Source organism: Cololabis saira, chromosome 11, assembly GCF_033807715.1.
Source record: "Cololabis saira isolate AMF1-May2022 chromosome 11, fColSai1.1, whole genome shotgun sequence".
Classification (NCBI taxonomy): Eukaryota; Metazoa; Chordata; class Actinopteri; order Beloniformes; family Belonidae; genus Cololabis; species Cololabis saira.
In genome coordinates, this window is record NC_084597.1 from 34,982,615 (window position 1) to 34,995,659 (window position 13,045).

At 41.1% G+C, this 13,045-nt stretch overlaps 1 protein-coding gene across 13 annotated transcripts in view; it reads right to left on the reverse strand.

Annotated features, from left to right (window-relative positions):
• Positions 1-10,431: 10,431 nt before the first annotated feature.
• Positions 10,432-13,045, reverse strand: part of LOC133455393 (protein unc-13 homolog B-like) — an 81,652-nt gene continuing 79,038 nt past the window's right edge. For all 13 annotated transcript variants that reach the window (XM_061734410.1, XM_061734407.1, XM_061734411.1 and 10 more), the window contains one exon: positions 10,432-12,888. In XM_061734410.1, coding sequence (XP_061590394.1) covers positions 12,603-12,888 — 286 coding nt within the window. In that variant the 3' untranslated portion in view covers positions 10,432-12,602. The remainder of the gene's footprint in view (positions 12,889-13,045) is intronic.

Consider the following 13,045-nt stretch of genomic DNA (forward strand, 5'->3'; position numbering starts at 1 on the left):
CATTTTGCAGCACACAGCCTGTTCAAGGCAATGGAGAGATACACTAGAGCAGGGGTGCTCAATACGTCGATCGCGATCTACCAGTCGATCGCAAAGGTATTATTGGTAGATCGCGTGAGATTAAAAAAATTGACGTCAACCTATCATCCATCCCATCTTTTGATTGATATACAGGGCAGCCAATCAGATGACATCTGAATTTTGTCTGAGGTCATAGGTCGCTGCGCATGAGCAAACAACTGCGCTAAGTGCTAACTAACTAGCTTGTCAGCGAGTTACGGCCAGTTTTCAGCCTTTGGTTTTTTCTAAGGCTGAAACGATTCCTCGAATAATTCGAGTAATTCGATTACAAAAAATGATAGAGGAATTTTCTCTGCCTCGAGGAATCGTTAAATTTCTTTTTTTTTTCGTTTAATTTCACCAGCTCAAATCCTCGTATTACGCCTGGACTGCATTTAATGCGACACAACGCGCTGACGCTACGCCATACATCCATGCGCTGCGGACGTTAAAGGTATTGTGACATAATTTTTAACATGCTTTTAACCCTATTAAAAGTCTTGGCCAATATCCCTCAAATGTGTCTAAAAAGGTGTAACAAGAAAAACTTCACTCTAGTACTCTATTCCTGGCTTTTTTTATGACGGTGTTTTTTGCCTGGGAAAAACGCGTCCTTTTCCCCCTTTCCTGTCAATCATTGCCCCGCTCCTCCTCCCAACCTCCCCCCCCATCCTCCACTCCTCCTCTCCCCCAAACTCCCCGCACACAGCAGACAGTGGATCAATGGTATGTGATTTTGTCTTGCACAACGTCCACGGGCTGAGCCTCGATCAGAAGGACTCAGGCCCCCGACCGACACCGGGCAAGCGGTCTTCCGTACACCACATTTCCCACGCCCGCCGCTCGGACGGGGATTCGGCGCTGAGCTCTTCCCTCTTCGCTCGCCGCTACTGAGGGAATCCTTGTTAGTTTCTTTTCCTCCGCTTAGTAATATGCTTATGCAGCGGGTTGTCTCGTCTGATCTGAGGTCGTAGGCGAAAAAAAAAGGAGAGCGCGGGTGGAGAGGAGAGAGGCGGTGGCCGTCTCTCTCCCTCCAGCCCGCGGCTCAGTGCTGATGGGCAGGGAGCTGGGTTGAGGGGGCGGTGATTTAGCGGGTCTATACGTAACGGTCCGCCACCAAACCAGACGCGCCGTTTTTGCATAATTATGCGGAAATTCCCAGAAAGCACACAATACACTGAATGTTAAAAGTTTTTTTTGGGTGTAATTGGTGTCAAGACACCCAACTAAACACAAAAAATCCAGAAAAATTTGTTTTTCATGTCACAATACCTTTAAAGGGGGAAGAAAGAGGCGGCTTAAAACTTAACTAGAACTTCAAATTTGCTTGACACAAATGAAAGTTCAATAGAAACACGTGGGAAAAACACCTAACCTTTTAAGTTATGTGTGTTATCAGGTGTAATGGCATTTTTAGGTTAAAAATAAGAACATTTCTTGGTAAGATCCTTAGTTTTTTGAGTGAACATAGTTAATTGTGTTGTGTTGTGCAATATTGGCTCATGCGATATAAAGAATCCTCAATATATTTATAAATAAATATATGTTTTGCATTTTTTGTAGTAGGTGGTAGATAATTTTGACTTGATCATTTTATAAGTAGCTCTCATGCTGAAAAAGTGTGAGCACCCCTGCGCTAGAGGGCTCATTCTTGTTGGTTTGGAACGCTTCATCTGACATTATTACTAGAAAACTTAAAACGTTTACGAATTTTTATCATAAATCCTGCCTCAATCCTGCCTCAAACTTATTTAATCTGTGATTAGAAATGTAACCTGCGCAACTTATTTGGGCGGCATTATACAAGCAAGAATCTTGTTTGTATCTTGGACTTCCTTCAGGGGTCTGGAAATGTGGAATTCCAAATCATCCATGCGTGAATCCCTGTAAACTTTCCTCCTCAGCAACCAATTTTGATTTGTCTGAACACTAGGGCCATCTTGTGAGTTTCATTTGCATTAAGGGCATATAGAAATGATGCATTACAGTTCTCTAGGTTCATGGTCCAAAGGTTTGGCGGGAGAGATAGTCGTTATGACACACTCTCCCTCCAGTTTATGGAGGGTGGGGCGGGTTCAGCTGGATTGGGTATGGGGTATGTGGTGGAGGAGTGTAATTTTGGATCAGCTACAACCAGTGTGTGAAATACCCATCCATATTCGGGCGGGTCCCTAACTCGCGTTTTTTTTAGTTTGTTTGTTTTTTAAACAGTGTGGCCCTATACAATAAACCAATACAATCAGCCTACTATAGCCTATGACAAATACACGCACACTTTTAACCATTTTAGATGCACGTTGTTTAACTAACAAGAGGCAAAATTGTGCATTACGATGCAGAATGTTATTTACAAATTAAATCTGATAATTAAAATAAATAAAATACATTAATTGGCACCACACTGGTGCACTAAATGAATAAATACCAGAAAAGACACTGGCGCACGGCCAGTGCAATGCAGAAACGAATAAAAAAATAAAATAGGCTAATGTATTTTTTTAAATAAATAAAAAAAATACAATGAAAATGAATTGTGCATTCAAATAACAGTAATAACAACAAATGCCACTATCAGAGAGAGTTCCAGCCAGTAAGACTGATGCCTCCGTCATTGTTCAACAACTCTTATATTCGGTTTATCACTGGGTGTTCACGCAGAGCCGCTGAGCTTTCTGACTCTGACAACAACCCTCTCGTCATAACCGGAAGATAATTGCATGTCCCCTTTAAGACATTTATTTGAGAAAGTGTAATTGTTGATGAAAGAAAACATTACATTTTGAGCTCAATTCAGTTTAATATAGTTAATACATTTTCTTTTTTTTTAGGTTTTACACACTTGAATCAAATCAAAATCCCATCAAAAACTCCTAATTCAATCAGGCGTGGAGCTTGGGAGGCTTAGAGCAGCAGAAACAAGTCACAGACCAGTGGATTCTCCTCTGTGTTTGCAGGATGCTTGATGACGTTTAACTGCTATTGACCCAAAATTATTTTTACACCCTTTGCACATGTAAGGCTTTTCTCCTGTGTGTGTGCAGATGACGTTTCAGATTACTGCGGCGATTGAACGTCTTCCCACAATGGTCACAGGTAAAAGGCTTTTCTCCTGTGTGGATATACCGATGAAGTTTTAAATGTTCGTTTCTTTTAAAGCTCTTCCCACACTGGTCACACTGGTGAGTTTTCTTTGCCGGATTGGTAGACTGACCCTGCAGTCTGTCCCCTGAACCAAGCTCTGCCTTGTGATGAGGCTCATCCTGGTTTTTGCAGGTCTGGTTCTGTGAAACAACAGATGAGAGAGAAGTATAAAAACATTATCAGATTTTCTCAGCATCTAAAAAGCATATTTGAATAAACCTGGATTCAAAGTAAACAGCAAAATACTTAAAAAATCCTCATTTATTGCACCACAAATGATAAAGAACACATCCGATTTTTAGACTGAGACATTTTGCCATTTCATGGAAGACTGGCTTATTTTGAATTTGACTTCAGGAACACAAACCATAAAATGTTGAAATGGTGATGTTCACCATTGTGGCATCTCAGTCTGTAAACGTCTTGGAAGTGATGAGAGCAATTCGCTGGAGTTTTGGAAGATTATTGTCCTATTCTTGTCTGACGCAGGGTTCTTAGTCCCAGGAATTTGTTGCCTTATTTTTCATTTCGCGATGAGGAGTTAACGGTCAAACAGATGAAACGTCTAATGAAAAACAAACTGTGTAGTGGCCACTCACTAGCAGGACACTGTTTAGTTTCAGTAGGTTAGAACTCACAAGAATCTAGCCGTTATTAATGAGGACGATGAGTTTTCAGTTAGTGTTCTGTTACCGTTGGTTACGGGCTGTTGAAACGAGAGACTGAAATAAACAACACAAGTTTTTCCTTTGTCCACAAAAAGCGTTTTTCAGCTCTTTTGTTCTCAAACTCCTACAATGGCAGCGTTTATCAGGACCTGGTGTGACCACTGTGTCCTAGCGAGCCGTTTTAATGAGCATAAATTATATTCTTGTTCTCAAAATTGACAAGTCAAGGCAATTAGCACTTTCAGGTACTGCTTATAAATGAAGCCTTGGAAAATAAATAAATAAATAAATGAAGCCTTGGATAAGTCTAGTACATTTCTGACTTTTATATCAATTCCTTCATGACATATTGACCATCAAATTTAAAATGTTTATGAAAGCTTTCATCACCATGGACAGTTGATGTATCCTAAATTTGGCATATATTAGCAAATGGCTTCAGATAAAATAGTTTTCTTATGATTTTGTTATTATAAAATAGGATGTTGATATAGATATGGACAACATAAACAGAATCTGAGGACGTTGGAAAAGTGATGACAGCAAAAACCTAAATAATGCAGTTGTATCAGTAGGAGATGTGTTCACCTCTTTCAGTAAGAAACAGTTTTATCATCGACTTCTCATCCGCCTTCAATACTATTCAGCCCCATCTGTTGATTCAGAGACTAATTGACAACTTTAGTCTTGATGGTAACATTGTTGGCTGGATTTTGGATTTCCTGACGTGCAGAACTCAGACAGTGAAAGTAAATGGACAACTCTCTGACCGATCTTTAACATCTACTGGCTCACCACAAGGATGTGTCCTTTCTCCTCTGCTGTACATATTATACACTAACAACTGCTGTAGCACATTTTTAAACCATCATATATTGAAGTTTGCAGATGATAGCGTCATTGTGAGTCTGTTGAACAGCACTGATAACTCCCATGGCCCTGTGGTTGATTACTTTCTTAAGTGGTGCCAGGATTATTTTTTATTTCTTAATGTATCAAAGACAAAGGACATGTGTATTGATTTTAGACGTTCTCATTCCTCTTCGGATAGGACAGTGATTAACGGACAAGATGTAGAAATTGTAGAGTCCTATAAATATCTGGGAACTATAATAGACAATAAGCTGACATTTGAGAGTAACACCAACTTAATTTACAAGAAAAGTCAGGAGCGTCTGTACTGTCTTAGAAAACTGTCCAAATTCCATATTGATTCATCCTTGATGTCCATGTTTTATCGCTCTTTCATTGAGTCTGTGTTAACTTTTTCTTTCATTTGTTGGTTTTCATCACTTAGGGTAAAGCAGAAAACTGTTCTTACCAAGGTGGTTCATGTCTGTAGTAAAATAATTGGCTCTGCTCAGGTGACTCTACAGGACCTGTATAACAAACAGCTGTATAGGAAAGCAAAAACTATCCTATCAGACTGTTCCCATCCTCTACACACCAAGGCCGCGTTCAGACTGCAGGCAAATATCCGATTTTTAGCCCATCCAGATTGAAACTGGATGACTCTTTTGAAGTCTGAACAGTCCCAAACCGCATGAGATCCGATTTTTGCAAACCAGATGGAAACCACCTCCGGGAGGTAGTTTCATATCCGATCGTTATCTCATTTGGGCAGATGCGTGTCAGTCTGAACAGCTCCAAACACTCAGATCGGATATGACTGTCCCGGACCCATGCGCCAAACCACCCGCCCATTTCCAGTTGTGGAGCTACTCATCCTTTCACAGAGAGCATGTACAATCTCTGATGTCACGTCAAAAACTATTATTTGTAGTTTGAGTGTTGCAAATTCATTACAACATGTTTTAATAGCAGAAAAAAAGACCGCATTTCCACGTACGGTCGCCGCGTACCCTACGGCTACGCCATAGGCTCTGCTTTGGTGTAACGCAGAACCATAAATCAGCCTTCAGTCGCGCTGTGAGCCTGAACCTGCAGCTCATCAGGAGGAGAGGTTACAGAGCGGGGCTGCCAGTTATTCATTGCTGGTTCGTTTTGTTAACTCTGAGCTTTGTTGGCTGGTTTGTTAGTTTGCTGGTGGTTTTGTTCTGAACACTTTTCTCTGTTTCTCATTTTGCTGGGACGCCGGGTCCCTCCGCCGAGACACAACTTTTGCGGTATGCGTTCATTGTTATGTCTAAAAATGATGCGCAGTGCCCACCCAATCAGAAACGGTACAGATATATATATATATATATATATATATATATATATATATATATATATATATATATATATATATATATATATATATTTTTATATATATAAAAAAATAAAATTATAAAAAATTAAAGGATCCCCATTACCTTTGATCGGGTGGGCAGGACGCACGTTTGGGTGGACACAGCCCCCACCCCCGCCCCAAAACCAGCCTTGAGTTCCAGTACACAGAGGTCCGACGGGAGGATTAGAGTGAGATGGGGCAGTGTCAAACGATTTAAAATATTGCACAGTGTATGCCCAGCTTTACAGGTATGGAACAGCATGTGAGCTGGCTCCATATTGTTATTGTTTTTGATGTCGCAATTACATGACTTCACACAATACACGCGCTGGGTGACGCCTCCGCTCCGACGTCGTTGCTACGGCAACCCGTCAGATCAGTCAATGATGTGGCCCAGTCTGAACAGAGCCAGATCCGATTTGGACAATTGCTAAAAAATGTGTGGACAGTCAGCCCTGAAAATTGGATATGAGAAGGAATCAGATATGAATCAGATTTGCCTGCAGTCTGAACGCGGCCTTAATTTAATGTGCCTTTTAGTCAGTTTTTTGTCATTTATACAGCATGTTGGAGGTGTTAGCAGCTGTGAAAGTTGACCAGAGCTGCATCCTTATTGGCGTTTGTTTACAGTTCTTTAAATCAAGCGCTGGCGTTATAAATGGAAATATTTGGACAAATTTGATTTGAATGAATTTAGCATCTTAGGTTACTATAAGCTATGCCAGTGAAGTAAATCGGTTAAAGGAGCTTGAGGCTCCTTTTAAGAAATGAGACTCTCTAGCGCCACCCTTCACCACCACGGCCGTCGGGGGTACTGCAGCCAACAGTGAAGCCGGCACGGGAGAACGGGGAGAACGCACTTGCAGCGTCATGTGACGTCACATCCACAGGACAGCGCGGGAAATTCGGGACCGAATTGCAGCACATTTTGCAGCACACAGCCTGTTCAAGTCAAAGGAGAGATACACTAGAGGAATCATTCGTTTTGGGTTTGGAACGCTTCATCTGACATTATTACTAGAAAACTTAAAATGTATACGGATTTTTTTCATAAATCTTGCCACAATCCGGCCTCAAGCTCCTTTAACTCTTGCTAGCTGGTGGGCATGTTAAAGCCTGCTGGTTCGTCCATTTGCAGCCGGATGCCCTGCAGTAAGAGACAAAAAACACTCAGACAAAAGCTCTCTTCAGGGTGCCTGACGGGCCTTTTGTTGTGTCAATAAAAAGAAAAAAAAGGAAAATTGCTTGGTTCTTATTGTTTGTGTATTATTATATATATACATATATTAGAGGAAAAATGCCAAGTGGCTCGATTTTGAGCCACTGTGCAAGGAAACTCCTGTCCGGACCTGTTTTGGTCATCCAAACCAGTGTTGAGGTTACTTCGTGGCAGCTCCAGGTAACTGCCCATCCGGGTTTTCTGTCCAGTTAAATTAGCTTCATGGTAAACAGCAGTACAATATGCTCACAATTGGTCTGTGTTGTGTACCATTTTTCAGATTTAAAAGGCAGAACAACAACAAACATTGGTCCTTGGATGTGATGGTGGGATAAATGAAAGACACACTGATTGTTAGCTGTAGTGTCTCTAAAACACACTCTAGTGGAGCAAAACAAAGGTGGATATCACATTCAATTCAAGTGTTTTTTGTTTTTATACACCATGGAGGGAACAAGACCTGAAGAGATTACAGATATTATAGCAGACGGCTTCACACCGTGACTGGTGATCTTTTTTGAATTTTTTGAATCACATCAAAAGCTTGCTGGGAGAGCGAAAGTGAGACCTGCAGCATTTTCTTTGTACCATTACAAATGGGTCTCTACAACACATGGAGGTCGGTTAAAATAAGAGAGAGACAAACTAATGTTTTTGTGCAGAAGTGTAAAGGTCCTGTTCCCTGTTCCCTCCCAGGGCTGTGTCTCATCATCTCTGCTTTTCATCCTCTACACAGATCGCTGCAGAAGCCTGAAAGAGAAGACGCATTTTGTGAAATTCTCTGACGTTGTCTCTCCTTCAGGGGGATGAATTCAGTCTTCTTTTGTCACCTGGTGTGATGATACGAGCTTATAGTACACTTGTCATTATGAATTAATTCAGTGTTAGTAAGGTCTTACAAGTCTTCTATCATTCATTTATTGAAAGTCTGTTAACATTTTCTTGTATTTGTTGGTTTAGTGCTCCGTCAGTAAAGGACAGGTGACAAAATATTGTCAAAGATCACTGGTGATCAGCAGAGAGACCTGGTGCCGCTGTGGGACAGTCGGCTCATCAGGAAAGCTAAACGCATAATAAGTTTGAATCAAAAGCACATTTCATCTTCTTATTTCACTTTTACGCTTCAGGGCGACATTATCCGATGCCTGCACCTAAAACCAAATGCTATTCTAAGACGTTCAGCCCGTCTGCAATCTGACTCAACTTTCTCAAATTTAATTGGTAATTGTTGGACCACCGTCCATATGATTATGAATTCTGACATTTATGATTGGGTGAACATTTCTTTTGGACCAGTAAAGGGCCGAAGCCAAGCTAAAGTTTCATGATCCCTGCCTCATGGTGAGTTTACGACACCTCCAGCGTGGTCTGGAGAACAACGGACGTGCCTCGACGTGAACGCGACGCCGATCCGAAGTTGAAGGAAGCCAAGTGCTGTGCCCAGCTGCTGTCCCCTCATCCGCAGCAAGGACACAGGAGGGAGTGATAGCCGCTTTATCAGGATCGCCTGCTGAGCGTAAACACCCAGCTGTTGCCCGTGGAACGCTGACCGACCACCCTTTTTTTCTTCAAATGCAAAGATTCACGTAAGAGGCTGTTTTTGGTGTCTGGGCAGAGAAAACTTAGTAATACACTTTAAAAGTTAGTTTACGCTGTGAGCTGGACTGCTGATCCCGTCATAGTGGTGTTTATTAACTTAAGTGTTTTTGTTTATCTTCTCATTTGTCTACTGCTGCATCCACATTGCTGGATCGTTATGACATGCTTCTCGACAACCGAAAACAAGGCCCTTCTAAATTTCCCGGTTGAATGACCAGAGCGCACGTGTGAAGTTTAGTTTCACCGTGGGGCATTTCTGTGTGGGAAAGATCATAAGGTCTTGGGTTTCTGGTAGTGAGAAATTATCTAAGAGTGTCTATTATTTTACTTTTCTTCTGTATCTCTCTCTCTTCCTCTCGTACTAACCCCCCCCCACACGCACACGCACACACACACACACGCACACGCACACGCACACGCACACACACACACACACACACACACACGCACACGCACACGCACACGCACACACACACACACACACACGCTCCCCTCGGTCATAAATTCCCGAGCCATTCTGAGATCACACACACACACACACACACACACACACACACACACACACACACACACACACACACACACACACACACACACACACACACACACACACACACACGCACACGCACACACACTAGTCACACCCCCTAGTCACACCCCACACAGATGACTGGAACTTTTATATTGTATAATTTCTGTCCCTGTTTACGTAGTGTGCCATCAGGATTTATTTGGGGTGTTGCGTTTATCATCTTTTGACACCTATATGTAAATAAATTCTGATTTATTTTTAATGAGTGGTTTCTGTTGTTTCATGCAGTTTGGTCACAATTGATTTGTTTGACAGAGCCTAGTGCTCGAATTTCACCCTTCAATTACTGTATTAGGCATAAACCTTAATTTCTGAGACTGATATTCTGCTGTAAAAGTTATAATTTCCCTGCTTAAGGAACAGGGTGGTGCCCCGAGGATTTTATTTATCATATTGGTCATTCAATTTGATAGTCGACTTTATTAATTATTAATAATTCTTGAATAAAATTATTAATAACCCTTCGATAACTGGACAGCCAAGCTACCTGAGTTGCACAACATAATTCTTGAGCCTCTATTGATTTATACTCTTAATTTGATTATTTTATCGGTGTCAGCTGTCTTGACTATTGACCTTACTAATTTTCCACTCGCATTTGCACTGTGGATGTGTGAAGTGAAGTGGAATCAGTCAGTGCGTCTGCTGATTTTGCCGTTTGCTCACATTTGTACCCGACTGAGCTGCCTCAAAGGGACTGATAAAGTATTCAGATCTGATCTGGACATCCATCCCACATCTCAAAGTGTTTTGTTAAATATGTATGTATGTATATTCAACGGTGTCATTAAACTGAGGACCAGACTGGAATAATCAAATCTTATTTATTTCATATTTGCCACGGTTTATATTGGTGAGTTGGTCAATGAACAGTTATATCCACTAGTTTTATTAGTCTGGGGAAAAAACTAATCTTAAAGACAATCTTACACATGTATTTAATCAAGTTAAACATTAAAATGCTCATGGCAAGGTGTTTGTGTCTGTGTGTGTGTGTGTTTACTAAAACCACCTGAAATAATTACTGTCATGTTATAGTGATTAAAGCATGTAGGCACATTTATAGATATTTCTTAAATACTTTCTACAGAATGAATAAAGTGGAATGTTTACATGGTGACACCAACATTCAGAGCAGTGACAGTTCAAAGAAAACCCCACAAAGATGCCGTTGCTGTGACTGACGGTGTACTCATTCATTATTGCAGTGATCAAGTGGTTAACACATTTAAAAAATATGCAATAATAATAATAATAATAATAATAATAATACAAAAGAAAGATCAAAAGTGAACACTTTCAACTTGGCACAAGGAACATGAATCTTACAGGATGGCAAGAAAACATTTGCTCTCATAAACAAATAACATGAAATATTCACAAGGATTAATATGTTGTAAGTGATTTTGTGGTTTTACAGTGTGATCAAAAACAAACACATGATGTGATCTTTTAATATTCTAACTGTATCCATCTTTCTTTAAGAGACATATAAAAGTTTCAGACCATTTCAGGACAAATCCAACTAAAATCCAGCATCATCTCCAACTAGTGAGAGGATTGAACAAAACCTTGACAAAACATCAGAAAGAACATCATAAAATGGAAAAAAGCACGAAGAAAACCCAGCATTTGGAAAATTCACTTGACGTCATTTTAGGGGCGAGGGGAAACAAAAAGGGCAAGGCAGTGTTTGAAAGTCAAAGGAAATACAAGAATTAAAGTTACAAAAAAGAAGGAAATATCTGCATTGTTTTAAAGATATTTTTTGTCCTCTTCTCACCAATGTAAGGCCACTCGTACAAAGTAGAAGCACACAGAGCAAGAAGAAATGTAAACTATAATTGATACGACTCGGCAGATGAGGAGTTTGTCTTTTACGTTGTCATTTATGTCATCTATATACCTACGCTTTAGAAAACATTTATCTCTTTGTAAATTAAAGACAAACTGGATTCTTGCTTTATTTTTTTGGCTGTGTCCTATCTTAACAAAACTGCACTTTTACCCACAAAGCTGCAGCTGCTCATTCACCCCATTCACTGTGCAAATTCATTAACACAAATGTTTGTTTCCATCATTTAAAGAAAAAAAACACACACTTTAAATCCCAGGCTTTGAAAAGCACAGACAAAATAAATATGTATAAAAAAAAATAAATAGATAAAATCACCACAGCATCCAGGCCACGTGGGCCACGACTTGTTAATAATAGAGCTTATAAACATAAAAACGGCCTAACAGGACTCGCTCCTAACGTCGTAAAAAGAGACGTTTCTATTCCAGTTAAATCGTATAGGTTTCAGTTTTATTGAGTTAAACACCTAATGTCCTCTCTGTTGGGTTAGCAAGAATAAGAACCTGACAAGTGAAAGGCACATATTTAACTGATCAATCCTTCAACAGGGAAACAAAGAGCCATCCATCATTTGCAGTACCTTCACTTGAACTGTAATATCAGCAGTGTGTGACTAACCATACATATTATATATATATATATATATATATATATATATATATATATATATATATATGAAGTGAAACAGTTAAAACATCCAGTCTTCACCTCACTATCTGACCTGGACCGTTCCCTATATGAGCCCAATCAGAACATTTTTTCACATGAACCCAAACCACCTGGAGGAAAGGGAGTTCAAAAGTCTACCATCTACTTCACACATTCACATTTTGCAGAGTGTAAGGCTTGAAACACTTGGTCACACATTGATGGGGGGTAACAGGGTTATTGCACGAGAACACTTGGGAAGAGTGGGGACTCGTCCGGCCGTCTGGCTGGAACTGATGCGTGCGTCGCCTGATGAAGCGAGCGCCGAGGGTGAAGCTCGGGGAACCAGGGCCGTGGGCTGGTACACGGTGTTGGGTCTGAGGAACCTGGAGAGCAGCTGGACTGAAAACATGACAGTGAGCCGATGAGCTCGGAGAAGGCGACTCCGAGAACTCAGCAGCAGCTGAGACACACCTAAGGTCAAAGAAGAAGAGTCCACATGGACATCTACGGGAAACTCATCTGACAAGACTGTTCTTATTTATGCTGTTTTTGCTTTTTGAACACTCCCTGTCCTCATGTTTTCATCTGCCCTCCTCCGCTGATCGAGTCTCTGACTTCAGCCTCACGAACTCTTTGGCCACGTCGTCGTTAGAGCGCTGCGAGAGGATTCGCATGGCGGTGAGGCCGGTGTCGTCCATGTATATGCGCTGTCCCAGCGGGCACCAGCAGGCGCAGTTGCCCTTCTCCACGATATCCCTCAGCTGTATCACGGTCAAACCCACCACCTGATCGGCACGGCCAAAACAGTAGTCCTTCACGCACGCTTGCACTTCGTAGCACTCGAAGCCATCTTGGTTACCCAGAACACTGTCAGGAGAAAACAGTGTTTGGTGCCGTTCAGCAATCAATACTAGTGATGCACCGATTGTTCGGTAACCGAAATTGTTCGGCCGAAAATGTCAAAAAAACACTTTCGGTGTTCAGTGGAATAAGTGGGGAAAAAACCGAACAATTAATATCGGCG